General features: G+C 56.0%; 1 protein-coding gene across 1 annotated transcript in view; it reads right to left on the bottom strand.

Annotated features, from left to right (window-relative positions):
• MYOM2 (myomesin 2) overlaps nt 1-19075 on the bottom strand; it is a 64934-nt gene extending 45859 nt beyond the window's left edge. The window contains exons 1-9 of the mRNA XM_070460177.1: nt 18997-19075; nt 13465-13585; nt 12283-12501; nt 9271-9433; nt 9009-9166; nt 7613-7705; nt 1931-2019; nt 1794-1844; nt 921-1085 (exon numbers count right to left, since the gene is read on the bottom strand). Of these exons, the coding sequence (XP_070316278.1) occupies nt 921-1085; nt 1794-1844; nt 1931-2019; nt 7613-7705; nt 9009-9166; nt 9271-9433; nt 12283-12501; nt 13465-13574 (1048 nt within the window). The 5' untranslated portion in view covers nt 13575-13585; nt 18997-19075. The remainder of the gene's footprint in view (nt 1-920; nt 1086-1793; nt 1845-1930; nt 2020-7612; nt 7706-9008; nt 9167-9270; nt 9434-12282; nt 12502-13464; nt 13586-18996) is intronic.
• Between the last annotated feature and the right edge of the window lie 3303 nt (nt 19076-22378).

The raw sequence follows: 22378 nt of genomic DNA on the forward strand, positions 1-22378 counted from the left end.
GTCTGACAGCACCAGGGGCCAGAACCAGGCATTTGGCAAATTGTCACAGGCTTTCCTGGGACACTCCTTATACTTCACAGAGACCTCGATTTACCATCTTGTGTATTTTCCCAGCTAGGTTATAAACTACCTTATGGACAGTGACAGATATGGCATAGGATTCTTTGTGGTATTTTGCATTGTGTTAGGTCCCTGGACTGATAAAAGCAGAGGGTTCTGTGACCAAATCCTCCAGAGGTGAAATTCCTCCTACAGTCTGCTCATACACACACGTGCATGCAGGAGCTCTCTCTTACACACACACATGCACACATGGGAGCTCACACACACATAAGAGCTCACATGTAGTCACACACATACACACGAGTTTGCTCATATACACATGCAAACTCACACACAAAAACACACACACTCACACATGCACAGGCGGCAGCATGGGGCAGGGTCCTGGGGCCGTGGAGACCGGGGCCAGGCTGCCCAGGTCCCACTCCCTGTCCTGCCGACTCCCAGAGGCAGAGAGGCAAGGTCAGCGGTTCCTTGCCTCAGCTACCCACCCATGAGGGGTTGACCGCAGTCCCTCCGAAAGTCCTAATGAAATCAACTGGGTCACCAACCTCAGAACAGTTGGACAGTTAGCTCTAGTGACTGTTCACAACTGCTGTAGCCGAGGAAAAACATACAGAAACAAACACCTTGCTCTCTCCCCCTAATCACACGAGACTCTCTCTGTAGACCAAGAACAGCCCTGATGCCTCATCTCTTCCAGGCCCGTGAACCGCATTCCGGGGAAGGTCAAGGTCACGGCAGGCCCAGGCTCTGCCCACCTCAGTTGTCACGGAGGCGGAGACAGCGCCACGTCAGCGCCAGGTTCGGAGCTCACGGCCGCCCACAGGGCCCAGGAGGAGCCCACGGCAACTCACCATCTCGGTACCACTCGGCCCTGGGCTGCACACGCTTCAGGTCCGGCGTCACCAGCAGTGTGCACTTGAGGGTCAGGGTCTCGCCCTCCCGCCGGAAGGTGACTCCGAACTTCTCAATGAACTGGACGTCAAAGTGCGTGTACGGGATCACGGACGACAGGGGCACTGCACAGAGCAGCAGACGCGGTCACAGCCAGGCCAGCAGGCAGAGCGGGTCCCCCACCACCCCTGTGCCCACTGCCTCCATCAGACAGCTGTGGATGGAATGTCTGTGTCCCCCAGGTCTCATGTGGGAGAGCTCCTCTGTGATGATACTGGGGGTCTGTGGATGATGACGTCATGAGGGTGGGGCCCTGGACAGGATCCATGCCCTCATACAAAGAGGACGAGACCAGAGCCCTGTGTCTCCTCTCAGAGAGGACGCAGCATCCCTCACCCACTCGGCGGGCACCTCGACCTGGGACCCCCAGCCTCCAGCACTGGGGAAGGGAAGAGTCTGATGTTCAAGCCCATGTGTGATGTTCGTCACGATGCCTGCGTGGACTCAGCCACCTCTGAAGAACCAGAAAACCAGCGTGGAGTCACATCTGGCCATTTGTGCCAAACGAGGAGGGAGAATCAGAGTGTGCAGGGCGTGTGTGCTCTGAGCACCATGCAAGAGTAAGGGATCTAAACCCTGCACCAGCCCCAAGACATGTGGCTGCCATCAAGTCAAGTCGTAGCACCCTGAGCCCCAAGCCCCAACAGCAACTGTCAGCACATGGACACCAGCCAGCAGAAAGGGCCTTTTGGAATACAGTTTTAGAAAACATCTGATGCTTAGAAAATATTTGGACACATTTTTCTGCACAAACAGGAAAATAATCAACTTACATCCAATCGGGAGCCCCACCGAATGGAACGGCTCCTCGTCACCCCGGAACCCTGCAAGACAGCCGGGTGGTCACGGCGGGCAGAGAAAGGGGCGAGAAGGCGGGAGCAGCCCCCAGCCACCCCGAGGGCACACTCACTTCTCACCACCACTGCCGCGTTGGTGGACACCTGTCCATGAACGTTCGTGGCCACCGCCGAGTAGGTCGCAGTGTCGTCGAAGTCGGCCCTGGGGGAGAAGCCAGACGCGGTCCCGGTGGTGCCCTGGGACCGCCCTGCTCTGCCCCAGACACAAGCACAGCCTTCCTAGAAAGCGGCTCGGGTGACCTGGATCCCTCATCCATGAGTGATTTTTTAAGAACAATGCCAGCTTGTCCTCGGAATGAGGTATTAATTACACACACTATGCCTTGGCTTTGCAGGGAAAATTATGTGCTGGCCCTTCCTAAAACCCCGAGTTTCACCCTCGAGGAGGAGCCTGTGTTCCCTCTGGTTCTGTTTTCCTACCTGCTGCACCAGTGGTTTTGTCTTGTCATGGGGCAGTTCCAATGGCCTCAGCCTCTGGGAGAATCACCCCATCTCCCTCACCACCAGGGGGCCCCTGTGCAGACCCCAAAGCACCCACTGGCGGGTGCCTGGACTGGACCCGCCCGAGGCCTTGGGGTCCGGAGAATCATGGGGACGTGTGCTCAGTCCCAGGAAGGACAGTGACCCGGGCACCACAGACCCCAGTTTCCCGGGGAGGGGATCCTCGCCCCATGTCCATCTCACAGAAGCTGAAGCTTATTTTCTGGATCTGCACTGTCTTCCCACCAGCTTCCCCCAGAAACATCACTGCGTCACGAGTAGGCGAGAACTTACACTAAATGCAGACTCTCTGCTGTCTGGGTTCCAGGTGGTGCCATGGGTAAAGAAGCCACCTCCCAACGCAGGAGACACCAGAGATACAGGTTCGATCCCTGGGTCAGGAAGGTCCCCTGGAGGAGAGCATGGCCACCCACTCCAGTGTTCTTGCCTGGAGAACCCCATGGACAGAGGAGGCTGGGGGCTACAGTCCACGGGGTCGCCAAGAGTCAGACACGACTGAAGCAACTTAGCATACACACACTCCGCTGGTCATTTTTCATCAGCTATTTTGTATTAAAGTCTCAAGTGCCAGGCAAGAGAGTCCTGTTACCCTATCAATACAGAGAGAAAGCAGAGTCTCTAAGAAGCCGGGTAAACAACACACACAAAATCCTGAAATCTGCAGCTTTCTGCCTTCTACCACCTCTCCAATCATGCGCATCACACGCACAGTGACAAAACCACGGAGAATGCTTACTCAAGCGTCATGTTTAGATGCTTCAGGCATCCGGTGACCCAGAGACAAACCTGTGCTTCAGAAGTCCTTTAATTTTACTGCACGTTCTATTCCACCTGGGGCTAAAAATAGTTTCTTTGACCAAAAAGTACACAGTGTCTCCAACAGTAAGTAAGTGTTAGTCACCCAGTCGTGCCCGACTCTTTGCGACTCCATGGACTGCAGCCCACCAGGCTCCTCTGTCCATGAGATTTTCCAGGCAAGGATACTGGAGTGGGTTGCCATTCCCTTCTCCAGGGGATCTTCCAGACCCAGGGATCGAACCTGCATCTCCTGCACTGCAGGCAGATTCTTTACCAACAGAAGGAGGGCGTATTTCAGAACATTCGGAGAAACCCTGGCCCACCCTAAAGAGGTTCTGGGCAAGCCCCAGGTGCCAAGCCCACCTGGACAACAGCATCTCCTGCCAGAGTCTGAGGTCTTCCTCGGTTGATTCACAGAATTAGGACCCGGGGCAGAGCTCCCTAACGCATTAGCGCCGACGCAGGTCAAGTAACCCGCCAGCACTTGGCGCTTAGCAAGAGGGACCGGGCTGGGGAGAGGGCATCTGGGACCCAGGGTCCTGATGCGTGGAAGGCGTGTGTGCCCACTCACATGCACTTAGCCAGTACAGAGGCTCCATGGGCCGTGTGATGTGGACAGAAGCCCACGCCCCCTGCAAGTGCCCAGACCTGCTGACTCACTGCAGCGGTCCCCAGGCAGGCACGCCTGCCGAGGGGGCACATGGGGTAGGGCGGAACTCTGGTTAGTTTCATCTCTTTCTTCTTAGACATGTCTCTGTAAACGTTTTACCCCTATGAAACACATTGGAACATAAACAGATGATAAATAAGCACACGGGCATGCGGGGATGCCCATATATATTTGTTGGCTCCAGTGCAGGGGTGGGCCGCAGGAAGCCTCGTACGCGGTGGCACCACGTGGAGGGGCAGACAGCAGGGCCAGGGCGTGCAGGACGGAGTGTTCAGAGGGGACCGCGCCCCACTTGAAATTTCGTTCACAAGTCACCTGGAGACCCGCACACCTGACCACAGCCAGGGGCCCCCAATCTGTCTCTCCTTTCCGAGGCCGCACCAGGGGAAGCCCAGAGTCTTAACTCAAGACTGTCAGAAGCCGCACACAAGTGATGAAGGGGCAGAGAAGCTTCCTTTCTACCTGGACGACATCCCGGGGCACACAGAGGCAGGCTCCTTCCATCTCAGTTGTTTCAAACGTCTGTGGGGCACTTTTGCATCCCAAAGCCTCCCCAGGCGAGAAACCTTATCTATTTTTTTTGGGGGGGGGGGTCACTCCGAGTGGCATGTGGAACTTCTGCAGCCAGGGATCAAAGCCGTGCCCCCTGCAGTGGAAGCGCAGAGTCTTAACCACTGGATCACCAGGAAGTCCACCGTGGTCCGTTTTGTTTTACTTGAATATTTACTCATTGACTTGGCTGCACCAGGTCTCATCTGCGGCATGCGGGATCTTTGATTGTGGCATTCGAACTCCTAGTTGCAGCCCCTGGGATCTATTTTCCTGACCAGGGATCGAACCCAGGCTAGCAGCATTGGGAGCGTGGGGTCTCAGCCACTGGACCACCAGGGAAGTCCCTTGTCTATTTTAAAAGAGGGGCAGAACGTTCAAGCAGGACACGAATTTCTTCTGGGTCATCAGGTCCCATGTCCTCAAACTCTAAGCAGTGTTGACATGGTATTTAAATTTTCACTCAAAGTAGAATTTGAATATCAAAGTCTAAAAATAAAGCGTGAGAAGAGGCCAGCCCTGGAGTCACCCTACAAGGAGTGGGGCGCGTTGGGGTCAGACTGAAACACAAGATGGTATGTTCTAAGCGCCTTTACCAAAACACGGCGGCAGCATGAAAATTCTTTGCAGAAACAGAACTCACACTTTGAGTCCCAAGAGAAAGTCTTATGAACATGTAAAACTGTGTCAATTACAGCTTCAACTTGAACAGCACCGAAGGGGACGGAGCTTCCTTTTCGGCACTTCAAGAATCTGGCAGCAGCAGCCAAAAAATATTCATAGGAGCAAATGTGAGTGGGTAAGAGAAGGCGGGGCTGGCTCCCTCTGGGCGGCGAGGCGCGGGCGCATTCTCCCACACCTACCGGGCGCGGATCAGATGATGGCAGCTCAGCAGTTTGGAATGAACAGCTGAGCGCAGCTGTCGTGTGTGGGACCTCCCGGCCCTTCTTCAGGAGAATATGCTCATTTCAGCTGCTACGAATGTCCCCACACGGGTAAGAACACTGAGAGAAGCGTCAGTCTTGGGAATGTCCTTGTCCCCAGTTCCTTGGCTGCTTGCAAGCTGATGCCAACACCAAGTATATCTGAGGATCCCTGGGTATACTGGGGCCTCACTTATTTAGTTCCCCTAGTTCAAAGCTTCTCTTATTCCCGATACACCATGAAAAGTTGCCTCACGAGGGTGAGTGGGACCTTTTCATACTTGAGAAGCGCTTCCCCAGGGGCTCCGATGATAAAGAATCCACCTGCAATGCAGGAGACCCAGGTGTTGTCCCTAGGTCGGGAAGATCCCCTGGAGGAGGGAAAGGCCACCCACTCCAGTATTCTTGCCGGAGAATCCCCATGAACAGAGGAGCCTGGTGGGCTACAGTCCAAGGGGTTGCACAGAGTCAGACACAACTGATTAACACACACATACTTGAGAAAGGGAATTTGCTTCTCTTTTCAAAATAATGACTAAAATACAGCTTTGAAATGAAGCAGTTGCTCTCTCAAGCTCACCCCAAGCAGTCCCAGAGCACCCCAGGTGAGAAAAGTCACCTCAAATTAAAGCAGTGTTCTAAACGGCGGCTGACCCCTCTCCCTGTTCATAAACTGCATGGTTCACTGCCTGTGGACATTTCCGGAAACTCTGGGACTCGAAGGAACGTGGATGCCCGGCCCCCCACCGTCCCCCAGCCGTCCACACCCCAGCGGACGGGGGACTGCCTGGCTTCGCCTTTCGCATCCACTCCATCACAAGCTCTCCTGCTCCACCCGCGAAACCTGTCCTCACCCCACCATCCACCTACCCACGTGCCGCCACCTTCCCTACGTTCCGGCCAAGCTGCCCATCCGCCCTCCTGCCACTCCCAGCGGTGACTCTCGGGGACCCGTCAGACCTGCCCTTCCCCTTGTGCCTGACAACAGCCACGGTCCCAGCAGGACGGCTTCAGGGTGGAGGCGGTCGTCTCTGCCCTCCTGTCCGACGACCGCCGACCGCTGCAGCCCCGGGGCAGTTCCCCTCCTGGGAGCCCCTGTCCCTTTTCCGTCGCCTGCAGGCCTGGCGCTTAGATGGCTTCTCCCCAAAGACCTGCCTCTTCAGTTCACACCCGCTGCAGGGCCGGACTGCGTCTGGATCTGGGTGCCCAGCACCGTCACCCGGGCCTGATTCTCCTTTCCACACGGCTCACCTCCGTGTGCTAGACCTCCAAGTCAGGAAGCCAGCTTCTGGCGGCTTTATCCCAAGCCCCCGGACAGTGTGGGGCACACAGTACGTTCTCAGCCAACAGTGCCAGTGGGGCCTCAGCTTTCCTTCAGAGAAGCAAAGTCATGACTCAACACAGACTTTAATCTTAACTGTAACCTGTTAGCCTCTGTCCTCATTAACCTGCATAATGTTATGATCTTTTTGTAAAAAAATAAAAGCTGTGTATTCAGAAAAGCAGAGAGAAAATGAACAGCAGAATTTCACTTTTTGTAAAAAAAAATTTGAAGTGCGCATGGAGGGTGAGTGTTGGATAACAGAAACAGCAGTGCTTAAGTGCTCCGGAATACTGACCCCAGACGCTGGAAACAGGTGAACGTCATTATCTTTTACTTAGCTGTATTTACCGTGTGTGTGTGCATACTTAGTCGCGTCCGTCGTGTCTAACTTTGCGACCCCATGGACTGTAGCCCGCTGGGCTCCTCTGTCCGTGGGATTCTCCAGCAAGAGCACTGGAGTGGGCTGCCACGAGCTCCTCCAGGGGATCTTCCCAACCCAGGGATCGAACCTGTGTCTGTTAGGTCTCCTGCATTGGCAGGTGGATTCTTCACCACCAGCACCACCTGGGAAGCCCACCTGTATTTATTACATGTTTCCAATTTGTTGTGAGAAAAAAAAAGTCACATTTCCTTGAAGAGTGGAGCTTAGGAACTGTGGCCCAAACCTGGGAGAAGATTCAGCCCTGCTGGTGGGCGGGCGTGAGGCCCCGCTTTCCCCGTGGCCTCACACCTGGACTGGCCACCGTCGTCCTTCAATAAACTGTTTAAACCACCTACTCCCTCTGTGCCCAAAGCAGAAGCCTGGGCAGAACTCTCGGGTCCACAACCCTCAGATGCCACCAGGGAGACGGAGGGACGCTTGTGTCTCCTGCCAATAGTTAACTCAGAGGCTCCCAGAGCGCCGTGTGGAACATAGCCTCTACTCCCATGATGGGAGCCTGACCACCTGAGCAGGCGTCCGGGCACTTACCTGTTGATCTCCAGCGTGTGCACGCCGTACTTGCTGTCGATTCTGTACTTGCCCGGCTCCCCGGCCTGGCAGATCAAGCTGCCGTCTTTATACCTGAACAAGGGAAGCACCTGAGTGTGAAGGCAGGTGGAGGTTTGGCGCATGTCCCGACCTTGCTTGTTTTCCATCCCTGCCCCCGCCTGGCCCCACACTCACACACACATGCGCGCATGCATACACACGCACGCACACGCGCGTGCACACACACGTGCATGCACACATGCGCGCATGGACACACACGTATGCACACACACACACGCATCATTGCCCTGCTTCTGCCTGAGTCACTGCTCACATCTCAGGTGGATGGGCAGGGGGAGCAGCTTCAGGAAACGTCCAGCACCCCCTCAACTGTTGAAGAGGGGGCAGCTCTCACTACACTCGGATAGCCTGGGCAACCCTCAGCCTGCAACAGGGCATGGGCCAAGACCCCCTGGAACTTTCTAGAAACTCAGGATACGTCATTCCAAGAAAAAACGTAACCAAGGTTGGTTAGGCCTTGGTACAGCCTCTGGAAGCCACAGGGTCACCGGGACCCACATGGAGATAGCCAGCCACTCTGGTCTCACCAGGACGAGGCTGGACCCGGCGGTCCCCCAGGACACAGGACCATGGCTCCCCAAGACCAAGGGCGGGCAGCCCCAGTCTCCTTAGCCCGCCTGTCAAGCAGCCAGAGGAGCCAGGCAACCCTTGTCTCCTCTGCTGCCAAGAGACCCAACCCGAGACATGAGCAAAATGTCTTCTGTGGCCAGACAGACCCCAGGGACCCAGCATGAGCAAGAGGGAAGGAAATGGACAGATACGTCAACTTTAGCAATGCACATCAATACCAAGTGTCGATGGGCTTAGAGACTTCATCTGTCAGTGTCTCAAGGCTTGAGGAACCCTACTGTAGGGCTCCAGGGCCTTGGAGTTTAGTGTCTCCATTCACACGAGTAAAAGCAGAACCGTGGGTGTCGACACTGGTCATTTCAGGAAACCTGGTTTTATTTTCCTTTATTGTATTTTCCTGGCTGCATGGTGCTGCTTGCAGGATCTTAGTTCCTCAACTAGGAGTGGAACCCCAGGCCCCCGGCAGTGAGAGCTCAGAGTCCTGACCAGGGGACCTCCAGGGAATTCCCGGGTTTTACATAACAAACCTCTGGACAATCAGTGGCTCAACTGCAGTGAAATGAAACCACCTGCCCAGGCCCCACGGCACGTTTACAGCTGCCTTTCCCCGTGGGTTTTGTGTGTGTTGGTCCCTGGAGCGGGTGCAGCTCCCTGCACTCGGACCTTCTCTGTCCACCCAGGTGAGCCAAAGGCTGCGGAGCCTTCAAAGGGAAGCAGCCGGCCGCCCCGAAGGGCGCCCACTCACCACTGCACCACGGGGGTGGGGAACCCCTGCACAGTGAAGCACAGCTTGACTGACATCCGCTCCCAGACGGTGTGTGAGCGCAGCCGCACCAGGATCTCGGGCGCCCGGCTTATTCGATCCTCGAACGAGTGCCGCTCCCAGGCCAGCCTGTCGTCCACCTGTCCGGGGTCCAGCACGGTCAGGGCCCCGGGGGGCGCACCGGTGCGCCCCGGGGCCCCGGAGCACCCCACCGCCCCCGGACGCCCCCAGTGCGCGCGCCTACCGCGTGGTGCAGGCCGTGTCTGCCTGCGTGCTGCAGGGCCAGCCTGTCCAGCTGGTCCCGGGCGTGGGTGCGGGCCACGTGCACATCCTCCTCCAGCTGGGCCAGCTCGCTCAGGTAGCGCTCCCGCTTGGCCTCCCCGTAGGCAGCCACCATTGACTGGTACCTGCGCGAGGCGCAGAGAAGGGGGCGCGGTGACGGCGGGCGGGGCCCGACCCCGCCTCCCAGGATCTCCTAACCGGGACCCGACCCCGCCTCTCAGGATCTCCTAACCCGGCTTGTTCCGCGAGCTCCGCTCCTCTTGTTCCTCTCCACTCGCTTGTTCCGCGAACCCAGCGTCACACAAAACCCACTCGTCCCCCCCGAGGCTGCCATGTCTGAGTGAATTTCAGACCCATGTAAAGCCTTCTGAACTAGCAAATTCAGACTAAAATAGTCTGTATTCCAGAGCACACAGTCAGCAGCTTCTCGATCTGTAGGGGCGGAGAAGTGAGGGGTCCATTCCTCCTGCCGAGGGCCACCTCCCGTGTGCCCACAGACAACCCCCAACACCCCGGCCCAGCAGGCATCCAGGCTCGGCCGGCTCCAGACACCCTGAACCTGGCTGCTGGGCTCCACTTCACTCTCGCGCAAGTGGCTCTGCGAGTCTGTGCTGGAGACAGCGGGGGCCTGCTAAGCAGGCTCCCAGAAACGGAGCCTTCTTGTCTGCAGGGATCCCAGGAGGTGACAGTCACAGCACTGATGGAGCTCTGCGTGTGCCGCAGACTGTCCTGACAAGACTGAAGGATCAGAAGTCCCACTTTGACCTGTGTCCAAACTCTACGAGTCCGGGGCTTGTTGATGGCACCACCAGCCCCTAGTGATTTATTATTGAACTGGAATCACCCCTCGCCCCAAATACATGACTCAGGACACTGACAACGCGTCCCTGCTGGTCCCTGTCCAGGAGGCCAGGACCCCGTCCTCCTGCGCCGAGTAATGTCAGTGTCCGAGCTTCTGCCCTAAGGACACACCCCTTGGACAGCTGCGTGAGTCTAGGAGGCCCACTTTGCCCAGGACAGATAGACAGGCATCACAGGGACACAGCTAATCGGCTGTATCTTTCAGGAGGGCACGCCGAGACCCTTCAGAGCACACTGGTGCCGCGTTGGCTTTTAGCTCGCATGAAGATCTCACAGCTTAACTCACACCGATGGAGCCACAATTTCATCTTTCACCAAAGACTGATTTGTCCTGTAGATTAAACTCCTATCTGCCACAGGACATAGGAATAAATATGTGCTTTCAGTAACACTTCAGGCCAACAAAAGCAGTAAATCATCACCAGGACTGGAATTCATCTAACTCCTCAAATCCCCCTCCATGGCCAGTACAGAGCGGGAATTGCTACAAAATCTCCATGAATTCTGGCTCAGCTCACCAAAACCTCCAGTTGTACTCAGGTTCACTTTGAAGGGAGGAAAGACCTTGTAGGATCTTTCACGTGGGAGATGTGCACATGGATTGTGAGAGTAAAACCCTGTGAAGGTCCTAAAAGCAGCGCCCAAGGCGTGGGTGCTGGGCCCTTGGAGGGTTGGCACAACCGTGCCATCTCCACTGCACCTGCCCAGACTGACTTCACCCTGAGCTCCAGGGACACAGTAAGATCATAACCAGTCACTGAGAATCAAAATACGTTCTTGAGTCAGATCTGCTACTTCAAGAGAACAGCTTCAAGTGTTTTAGGAAAACTTCCAACAGCCAGGACTGTCACAAAAGTCATTTTTTGCTGAAACCACAGGAGTCACAGTCACCAACTCCCTAACTGTTCAAATCAATACAAGTTTACTTTCCTCATCCATTCCACCTCAGGAAACTGAGGAATGGGAATTTATGGGACAGGATCACTGCAAGTTATTAATATAACTGCTGGTTCAAATAAAGATAAAGTGATAAGGCTCTGGTCTTCTCACTTGCTGTGCCAAAACTTTAAGTACAGTAGAACTCTTTCTGCAATAATCCAACATATAAAAACCCAACTTCTTAATGTACACATTTTGAATTGATTCTTTTACAAAATAAGTCTTCACTTGACAATGAAATTAATTTACAGGACAACATTCCCATAAGGCATTTAAAGATAATTCAAATTTTCAAAAATAAAGGCTAATATTTTCAGCTATACAATATTTTCATTAAACAGATTCCTTAGTCATAGTGCAACTTTCCGACTGAAACATGTTGACCTAAATCCCATTTTTCCTTCTGGTTTTGAGTGTTTTAGAGATATAGAGAGAAATTTCTAGAAATAAGTAGAAGGTGAGGAGGAAAAATAGAGCAGATACAAAGCATTCTCGAGGTGCGTAAGCACTCTGTTCTTAGAAGACTGGAGTCAGCTGACCACCGGCTTCTTGTGATCTGGGATAATTTTAAGCCCAGAGTTCTCAGTCGCCTGCCCACCCCATTCCAGCGGCTTCTCCCCTGTGAGCTGAGCCAGTAGAAATGTGAAACACGGGGGTCCACAGACAGCTGGCTGGCAGCCTGGTCCCTCTCTGGAAGGTCCCCTGCTTGAGTGCAGGCCTCACAGCTGGCCTTTAGTAGCCCGAGGTTGTTGATGGAAATTTGAAAACTCCAATTCACACCTTTAGGTCTCGATGCTTCCAAGTGTGGCAGTCATGTTCCCTGGGTGGGGAAGTGTGTTTAGCGGGAAGGGGACAGAGGCCTGGGGCCAGTCCAGCTCTGTCGCGGGGAAGCAGACGTGGGTCCCCTGGACTGCGCGCTGGACCCTGGACCCTTGGGGTCCATCTCCTGGACCCGAGGTTGCAGAAAAGCCACCCCGGGCGCTTCCTTGCAGGGACCAATGGAGACAACGGGGTTGCAGAGCAAGATGGGCCGAAAGCGGCCGTTCGTGGCTTCTGCTGCAGCAGGAGCCCCCCCGCGTCTCCCAGGCCCCTCCAGCTCTGCCCCTGCTCTCTGACCGCACAGCCCCTGGTCCCCAGGCTGGGACGAGTGTGGCAGTGGGGGTTGGGGGGTTACCTGCGCTTCCTCTCTTGCGCCTCCTCTTCCAGCGCACTGCTCAGCCTCTTGGCGCACAGCCGGCAGGTGGTCCTGCCCAGGGTGGACTCCCCCAGAGTGGTCTCCCCGAGGGTGGTCTCTCCCAGGGTGGTCTCTCCCAGCGCCGCCCGGCTGGACTCCCTCTGCGAGGACGACTTCCGAGTGACGGATCTCTGCAAAGACGACTGGGCAGAAGCGCGCCTTGGTGCAGGGGAGAAGCACAAATGTGTAGTTACAAACAGCATCACTCTTGCCATACCCCCAGCCTCTCCTCGGAATTTACGGGTGTCCACGCCTGCGGGCACCCATGTGTGTACACACCTACCGGCTCGCATACACACACACACAAATCCCCGTGTGTGACCTCCGCCCCATCTGCCCGTGCCCACCCCCAGGGGCGCCCCCTCTCCCCGGACTCAGCTCCCTGCCACCCCCACCCCACCCTCTGGGGCCAGCAGGTGCCCGCCAGGCCCTTCTGGCCTGAGGCCACAGTGATGTCTATCTTAAGAGATCTGAAGCTCCCCAAGGCTGCGGGGAGGGGCAGCGAATGTTTGGCTCTGTTTGTTCCTGGGATGGCAGCCGACCACAAGGGCCATGGGCAGCTCTAAATATAGGGGCCATGGAGCTGAGGCCAGAGCCCCGCTCAGTGTCCATCTCCTAAATTGTCGCCACAGGAACTCACTGATGCTGCTGCGGCTTGACACCAGCCCATCAGACAGAGAGCAATCTGCCTTCTGCTGCATTTGTCATTAACGTAGCAGTGTTCTCTCTGAGATCAGCTTCCATCCAATCATCAGTTTACCCCCACACACCTTGGTCCCAGCGGCCTTCCCCCCCACGGATTTCCTTCTCGTGGTCCTTGCTTCTGGGTGAGCTTCTAGATTATAGTTCTGGAAGGCGTGTGAAGGAAGGTCCCTGTCTCATGAGCTAAACCCGGGGCTCAGAGCCAATCTAAGAGGACCTGCTGGGACCTGCCAGGATGTCATGCAGTAGCCCGACAGCTTTCTGTGCAGCTGGGTCAGCCACGCCCCCTGTCTGCTCTGGACGCGGGCATCGGGGATCACAGCCCTCCCTGAACCCCCAAACCAGGTCATCTCTGGGCTTCAGGAAGCCTCCAAGGTCAGACACAGCTCATACTCGAGATCGGCTGCCTCATCGACTTACTTCTTTCTCGCTGCGTATTCATCCAGAAGGTACCGTGTTTGGATATTGCGGTAGGACTGGTCAAAGTGCTTGTGTCTCTTTTGGTAGAAGGGCACCGCGACAAGCGACATCTTGGCGACTCCTGCAGGCAAGAGCGACAGGCGGAGCTGAGACCCTGCGTTGCCACCGACCAGGCTGCTGCAACGCCTGCACGGAAATCAGCTCCAACTAACTCAACCCTGGCTAAAAGAAGGGAACAAAAGGAAGATTCTATAAGAGGAAATAGTGTTGGACACCTATTAGGTCCCCCGGCACCTGACTGCATTTCTTGTTTGAGTCCATAAAAAATCGGAAGACTGAGCTACACTTTCCACTTAATTAATAAACTCACCCAGTGTCTACAGATGACCTAGTTCGTTCAGGCAACATGGAAAGCAATGTGAGTGATAAGGATAAAAATAATTGAAGCACAGGTCAAAGAAGTACACAAGCGCTTAGAACACGAGCAAGGAGGAGACACAGCAGAGGGAGGCGCGAAGCCCTCAGGGAAGCGGCCTCAGAGCGTGGCAGCCAGCGGCCCCCAAGAAGGCGCCGTTTGAAAGGAGCCTCTTTGGGTGGGGAGGTGACGGCAGCTGCAGGGCGGATGAGGGTGTCCCTGGAGCAAGGCAAGGCAGGACACAGGGTCTCAGGGTCCCAATAAGAGACCTTTCACTCTGCAAAGACCACGGCCATGGGTAGAGGGTTCGGCATCTTGCAGGGGCTGAAGCCACTTCTGATTGAAGGGGCTTTGAGAAAGGATCGTGTCTCCAGGACACCCCCAGGCCCACCCCTCCAACAGCCTGACCCGCTCACACTCGTGGGTGACCTGTCAGCTCACTTCGTGGGAGGAGCAGGCCTAGGGATGGAGCCCAGCTCAAAGCCTGCGGGGTGCAGGAGAGTGAGCATGTATCAGCTAAATCCTCCCCAAACAAGAAGTCTGCTAGAGCAATGGTCCCCAACCTTTTTGGCACTAGGGACCAGTTTTGAGGAGGATAGTTTTCCCACAGACTGGAGGGGGCAGGGTTGGGATGATTCAAGTGCATTAGATATATTGTGCTCTTTATTCCTATGATCAGTTCCTCAGATTATCAAGCATTAGATCCCAGAGACAGGGGCCCCCCTGCGGCAGGGACGTGGGGGTCTGAGGCAGGGCCTGTTAGCAGCGTGTGCTGCACATGCTCGCCAAGCCAGTAGCCCGCTGGCTTCCCAGCTGCCTGCCTCTCTGAGGGGTGCAGACAGCATCCCCCAGGCCCTGTGGTTGCTGACCTCCAGGCAGAGGGGCTCAAGGACACCCTCAAACCCCGGTCCACTCTCATCGTCTGTGTTCAAACTGTGATCTGGCCCAGAGCACAGCCCACGGGACAGGGTGAAAGCCGAGGGGCAAGCGCGGGGTCCTGCCTGCGGCAGCCCCCCACTCTGCACCACCACCCACACTCCTGAGCGGAGGCTAGGAAGCCTTCCAAACGCAGGGTTTGTTCCTCGCCTGTGACTCACAGTCAGGTCCCTTTAGACTGTGATCTCCCAGAATCACAGAACTGCGGAGCTCAGAAAGGTCGTTGGGTGTTAGCCAAGCTCCTGCCCTTGCAGGAGGATGGGCAGGTGCCCCCGTGGCCGGAGAGGGGGCTGATTTCCCAGAAGCAAACAGAAATGACCTATGTGCACACAGAAGCATACAGGAGCACACAGAAGACCCAGTCCAGACGCCACCAGACTGCTCTTCCTGGGCCTTTTATACTTTTCTACACTAACTCATCTCCAGATTCCCTCCTAGAGACCAGCTAGTCAACCACCCACCACGGATCCCCGGGGTCCGGCGTGTGGCACGTGGTGTATGTCTGACTGTAAACACTCAATGGAAAGTTCCGCCTGAGGGAGCCGGTACAGACGCAGATGCTCCATCCCACCCAGCTCTGAAGAGGCGCCAATGCTGAGGTCAAGTGCGCAGGTTCCAACACCTGCAGCCCTCTGCGTGGCCTTGGCGCTCTTGTCCTGTCTCTAACCCGGACCTCCGGCTGAATGTACACAGCGCAGGCACCACGCTCCCCAGGGAGGAACGCACACCAACACCAGTGGCCGTCTGGGCCTGGCACACTCGTGTCTGCTGTTGTCGAGCTTAATTCTGCAGGCAGGACTGGGTATCTGAAAGCCCGTGCTTATCATTTTAATATCTGCAGAGCCCTCAGCTACATCCCTGGGATTTTCCAGACTCAGAGCAAATCTTCAAGGAAAGCTTCCCCTCTAATAAGGCACACATTGCATCTCTGGAAACGGGCCTCTGAGTCCATGTGTTGGGGGCCAGTTCTGTCTCCGAGACACCATCTCCCATCGACCCTGCACTTGTGGGGAAGAGTCCTACAGCAGAGAAGCCCAGGACGCCCCGCAGCTGCTGTTGCACTGGTGTCCCGTCCCATCGTGATGTGTACATGTCTCTGCTGAGACACCCGTCAAATCTGTCGCCTTTCTTGGCAGAGGGAAGAGTCCAAAAATGGCCAAGGTGACAGGAGAGAGTAAGCTGTCAGGACGCGTTTCAGAGTGTGGCAGCGAGCGCCCCATAGAGGCAGCCCCCCTTGGCGGGACCCCGGTGCTGTTCAGAGCCAGCGGCCCACGGGCTCCGCGTGCGGGGTTGCCCGGCCCGTGCTGGCTGACGTGTGGCTGGTGAGTCCGCCGTCTCCGGCCACGGGCGAGCCCTCTGCAGCGATGGGGATGCAAGGCTGGAGTGGAGTGCCCGCACTTCCCCTGCTCTGACTGTGGACTTGCCCGAGATGCGTCCCCCAGGACACCGGGGGCCTGGCGGTACCCAGCCCCCAGCCCCCACGCTGCTCCACTCACTGAGTAGACATCTTGCCCAGAGATCCAGGAGGCTGCCCCACATCCACCCTGCCCACAGCGGGCGCACCTGCCCGTACCGGCCAAGCCTGGACCCCGGCCTGTTGCATCTCAAGGGTGGAGAGGCCTTAGGGATGCCTGCTTCAGGCTGGCAGTGAACTCCCACCTTTGTGCACGCAACTCCTGCTGGCGGGACTCCCACACAGCCAGAGCCCATGCCAGGCCCCGCGTGGGCACTGCTCAGTGGGCCTCAGATTCTAGAACCTGCCCAACTGTGCCCGTCCCCGCCCACCTGGGGCCTGTCAACAGTGGGAGGATGCCTGTGGAAGCAAGCCCTGCAGGCCCAGCGCCTGCTCCAGAGTTGCAGCCCCAAGTCTCAGGGGACCACAGGGACACGGCCAGTTGCCCTAGGAGGACCCCCCCAAGAGAAGGGGGTGACGGGCCATCTCCACAGACCTTCCTCGGCTTTCTCCTCTTTAGGAAAACAATCCCCCCACTGACCCCTCAGCCGCCCCCAGCACAGCTTAGGGGAGTGAGTCCCAGGGGAGGGGGCACTGGGGCCAGATCCCAGCTCTAACCTGGCCGCCCACCCGGGTCAGTGTCCTTCACGGAGAATAGAGGGGCTGGAAGAGGGGGCAGGGGACATTGGGCACACCAGTGGGCCGGCTCTGTGACCCCTAGAGACAATACCCCACTCTGACCAGTCAACGTGGTCAAATCACAGGGGTTTCGGTGTTTTCAACTGTGAGTGAATTTACGCAACTCGAGCTGCATCATCTCCTTCTGTCCCGGTTTGAGTCTCGACCTTTCCTGCTAGGAAATGGTCTCAGGTGATGCAAATAAGCCTCCTGCTCACTGGTTCCCGGCAACAGAGCCGAGCATCTGTCTGACCCGAAACCGCCGGTTCTCCACCCACGGGTGCTCCTGACACGTTTGGGGATTGTGACCCCGAAATGAAATGCGAGCCTGTCCTCGGGCGCAGGGACGTGCCTCCGTGAGAGGCTCTGCCCTGGTCCCGTCCCGCGCGCAGACTGGAGTCATCACTCGTGTCCCCAGAAGGGCTTTAATCCGTGGAAACATGTCCATTTACTTCCATGTAGTAAAAGAAAGTGTCGTTTGTGCCACTAAAGTGGTCAGAGTCCACGGGCACACCAGGTGAGAGCGCCTCCAGAGAAGCAGAGCACACAGCTGCCCCCACCCCTGTGGAGCCCCCCACCCGACGGAGCCACCCCTCACCCCAGGGAGCCACCCCCCACCCCAGGGAGCCGCTCCCCCACCCCGGGGAGCTGCCCCCACCCGGGTTCCCAAGACACGCACTGCTCTGCCTGAGGCTTTCCGGACTACTCAGCCCAGAAGTCAGTGTAACGGAGTACAGAGCAGCCCTTCAAATCCTCACCCCCCGACACGGCCTGACGCCTAGTGTCTGGCTGCCAGTTTTTCAAGTGTTCCCCAAATAGCCTCTGAGCCCCGGGACTGAATGTCTTAGCAGTTCCCTCCTTGCTGCCGCAGTCCCTGGCTCCCCGGGAGCTGGTCCATGCTGCCCCGGCGCTTAAGCAGGATCAAATTAGACGGAGAAACAGGATAAGGCGCTGCTTCCTGGACAGGAGCACGGCCCTCTCCAGCAGCCCAGTGGCCTGCCGCATTTTTCACAAATGGAGAGAACTAGAAACAAAGGAGATTATCCAGAGATTTCATCCCACAAACTTGACCCACCAGTTTCCTTGTCTCCATAAGAACATGTGGGCCAAGCTCCCCAGTTCAGCGTTAGCTTCACACAGATGCCCTGCAGGTACAACTCAGCCTCAGTCTAGGGCAGAGCTCTAAATGAGCTTTGCCCCGAGTGCTCTTGGAAGCCTGTGTTACTGCTGCATTCGTCAGGGCAGGACCTTAGATCCAGAGGTGGGGCGAGCTCAGCATTTCTGGGTTCTTTGCTGGCACCGTGCGGCCTGCAGGACCCTCCCCGGCCAGGACCAGGGCTCGAGCCCAAGTCTTCCCATGGGATTCCCACCGCTGAGCCCCCACCTTCCTGCCTCGCCACTCCTCCCACCACCCCGGACCTTCCGGGTGCAGGCTCCAGCCCCACTGCCTTCCTCAGGGGTAGCGTTTCAAGAGCATGGCCAGCACTCCGGCTCTCTCAGGGGAACCGAGGGAGAATCGTGCAGGCTCGTAATGCACAGAAGAGCGCCAGGAGCAGCCCACTGCCGTGACAGGAGCTCTTGGAAACAGTGACGAGGAGCACAGAGCTGTCCCCTCCCCGAGACGCTGTGGTCAGGTCAGAGCAGAATGGCCCTGGGTTCTCTTTTTCTCTTAAGAAAATATCCAGCTTCATTTCACACCACTTCAAACCTGCCCTCTCCTGCCAGAGGCTGTCATTTCTGAGACTCCAGAAAATTGCAGACATCCATCAACCAACTGGGCAACCTGGAGATGCTGCAAAATGCAGGCTAAGGTGCGAGGGCTGGGACGGGCTCAGAAGCGTCTAATGGCACAGAAAGTTTCAAATCCCGGCACAGAAACTCCCAGTTCAACTCCAACTCCTGGCTGACGTTTGTCTGCGCGGAGTGGACTGCTCTGGTTCACGTTTCTCCCCCTGACACCCACTGGGAGTCTGAGTGCGGTCAGCTCCTACCCACGCTCAGTCCTCCCTGCCCAGCCTGCCGCGAGCGAGGGAGAGAAGAGGAGACTCACCGCAGGAGGGGCTGGCCACAGGCTCTGCTGGGACAGCTAAGCACGACTCCCTCCCGATGCCCGGCTGCGGTCCATTTATGGCCGAGGAGATGCTATTTATAGACCCCGGGACGCCTGGCCCCACGGGGCTACCTGTGTCATAAATCATTAGCCTGAACTGAGGACGGAAAAAGTCCAATTCAAGTCGGGAAAATGGAAACGTTGAGAGCACCCGCCTGCACTCCCCAGGCGCACCTTTCACACCCAGGAAACTGAGGCACCTGACCCAGAAAAGGAGCGTGGGCCTGACCCCCTGCCGCCCGCCCACCCCCCCACCAGCTTCCCTCTCCTTAGGGTTCCACAGATCTATTCCAGCAGTTTTGAGCTAAAGTCTCCCTGGTTCATGAACGGACACCCCTAGACAGCTCTCTCACAGAGAGTGGACTGCAGCAAACACTGAACTGTTTGGGCTCCAAACCCCGAGAAGGCTCTGAGCCGTGGGTGCAGGAAGGTGGCCTTGGCGGGGACAGGGGAGGTTCCGGCTGGGTTTTTAAGTTTATTTCAGAGATGACTCCGGCTGGGAATTTCACCCCAGGTTTCATCCGGGGGTTAATTTACCCAGAACTTCCACCTAAAAGAAGACCCATGCCTAGTCGGCAAGTTACGTCTTATTTATAGTTATTACCACAGGCGTGCGTGGCATCTCACCCGCCCAGATGACTGCAGGGTGCCCGTCGTTTCGTGCGGCCCGAGTCCAAATATAAATAACACACGACTGGCACGATCAAGCTCCAGCTGCCACCTGGCGCCTATCGCTGAGATGAGGGGCGGCGGGAGACCCCCGTCTCCGAGGCCCCCCAGCCGGGGACCCCCATCTCCAAGGCCCCCCCAGCCAGGGACCCCCATCTCTGAGGCCCCACCCAGCACCAGCCCCCAGGCTTCTGGGCCAGGAGCGGGCCGTGTCCCCATCTGCTGAGTGCTAAGGATTTCTCGAAGTTATAGCACAGGGCCAACACTGATGCTCAGTTCAGAGAAACCTGTTTGAATGTTTGAAAAAAATAACATAATATTCTAAGGTATTTTGTTAATTTCCACATATTCTGTCTCAGAAAGCACCAAAAGAAATCTTTCAACACAGTTTAGAGAACAGGTGTACAGCTGGCCAGATGTTCATGACTGTCTTACGTTTCGGAGGACGAAGGCCCATCGAAAGAAGGCTCCAGGCTTTGGCAAGAGCGGGAGGCCCAGGGCCGGTTGCGGTGGCACCAGGCATGCATGTCAGTCTTCACCTCTGCAGGGGGTCCCCACCGGCAGACGCTGCCAGCAGGGACCCTGGAGAGCTGGCCCCGAGCCCCAGAACCCAGCTCTTCCCCCAGGCGGGTTCCCCCTCTGCTGCTGAAGGCCTCGCTTCTCACTGAAGAATGCGATCCTGACATTCTTACCGCAGCTCACTGGAGCTGACCCCTGTTGGGCCCATCCTGTTCCTGGGGAGTGGGCGCACGCCCTGCAGACGCCCCCTGATGGGCCCCACGACGGGGGACAGGGATCAGTGCCCATCACACACCCATGCATCCCATCCCTGTCCTGTTGCTGGCCAGCCTGCGTGGGGGCTGCAGGCTTTCCCCTCGGGCTCTGCCTCCTGGACTCTGCACCCTGCACCTCGTCCTCGGGACACAACCATCCCACGAGGCCGCTGCTCCACTGATGCAGGCGTGTCCTGGAAGAGTTCCACAAATACCTTTCCCAGGGACCCCCCGCTGGTCCAGTGCAGGGGGCCACTGCTCACCCTCACTGGGTCTTCTCCCTCAGGCTAGAGAAGCTGAGGGCTTCCCCATCCCATTTCCTACTTTGCTCATCACATTGAGCTTAAAAAGGCACAAGCCACAAACTTGCTTCCTCTGACAGCAAAACTGCTGGTTTCTGAAGAAATCATGGCCAAAAACCTCCCAAATTTGATGAAAAACTTTAATCAATAGATCCAAAAGGAATGACTCCATCGACATTGCTTCCAGCAGTGTATACATATACCTAATTACCACCAGGAGTGAAAAAGCTGGCTTAAAACTCAGTGTTCAAAAAACTAAGATCATCGTATCTGGTCTCATCACTTCAGGGCAAATTGATAGGGAAACAATGGAAACAGTGACAGATGTTATTTTCTTGGGCCCCAAAATCACTGCAGACAGTGACTGTAACCATGAAATTAAAAGCTGCCTGCTCCTTGGAAGAATAGCTATGAAAAGCCTAAAGTGAAAGTGAAATTGCTCAGTTGTGTCCGACTCTTTGCGATCCCACAGACTGTAGCCTACCAGGCTCCTCTGTCCATGGGATTTTCCAGGCAAGAGTACTGGAGTGGGTTGCCATTTCTTTCTCCAGAGGATATTCCTGACCCAGGGATCAAACTTGGGTCTCCCACATAGTTGGCAGATGCTTTACCATCTGAGCCACCTAGACAGCATGTTAAAAAGCAGAGACATCATTTTGCCAACAAAGGTCCATCTAGTCAAAGCTATGGTTTTTACAGTAGTCATGTATGGATGTGAGAGTTGGACCATAAAGAAGGCTGCTTTCAAATTATGCTGCTGGAGAAGATTCTTGAGAGTCCCTTGGACAGCAAAGAGATCAAACCAGTCCATCCTAAAGGAAATCAACCCTGAATATTCATTGGAAGGACTGATGCTAAAGCTGAAACTCCAATCCTTTGGCCACCTGATGCAAAGAGCTGACTCTTTGGAAAAGACCCTGATGGTGGGAAAGATTGAGGGCAGGAGGAGAAAGGGACAACAGAGGTTGGATGGCATCACTGACTCAATGGACATGAGTTTGAGCAAACTCTGGGAGATGGTGAAAGACAGAGAAGCCTGGTGTGCTGTGGTCCATGGGGTCGCAAAGAGTCGAACATGACTGAATGGCTGAAAAACAGCAACAAAAGTACTGATGGGATTGACAGCACATTCCTTCAGAATCAAAACCTCACTGAATATTGGAGATACAACAATAGGACATAAGCAAGATAAAATACAGAGAGGGAAAAGATGGGGAAAAATAAGAGCCTCCGAGAGCTGCAGGATGACTTGAGGCAGGTAATACATGTGGTCCCACCGGAGACATCAGGGTCCCCAAGGGAGGGGCTGGACCGAAAAAAATACCTGAAGAAATAACCAGCACGATGTTTCTAAATTTGCTAAAACTCTGAGCCCATGGATGTAAGAAATTCAACAGACATCAAGGTCAAGGAACATGTACAGAACAGACTTTTAGACTCTGTGGGAGAAGGTGAGGGTGGGATGTTCTAAGAGAACAGCATTGAAACAAGTATACTGTCAAGGGTGAAATAGATCCCCAGGCCAGGTTGCATGCATGAGACAGGTGCTCAGGGCTGGTGCACTGGGAAGACCCAGAG

Source organism: Odocoileus virginianus, chromosome 32 (assembly GCF_023699985.2).
Source record: "Odocoileus virginianus isolate 20LAN1187 ecotype Illinois chromosome 32, Ovbor_1.2, whole genome shotgun sequence".
NCBI classification, from domain to species: domain Eukaryota; kingdom Metazoa; phylum Chordata; class Mammalia; order Artiodactyla; family Cervidae; genus Odocoileus; species Odocoileus virginianus.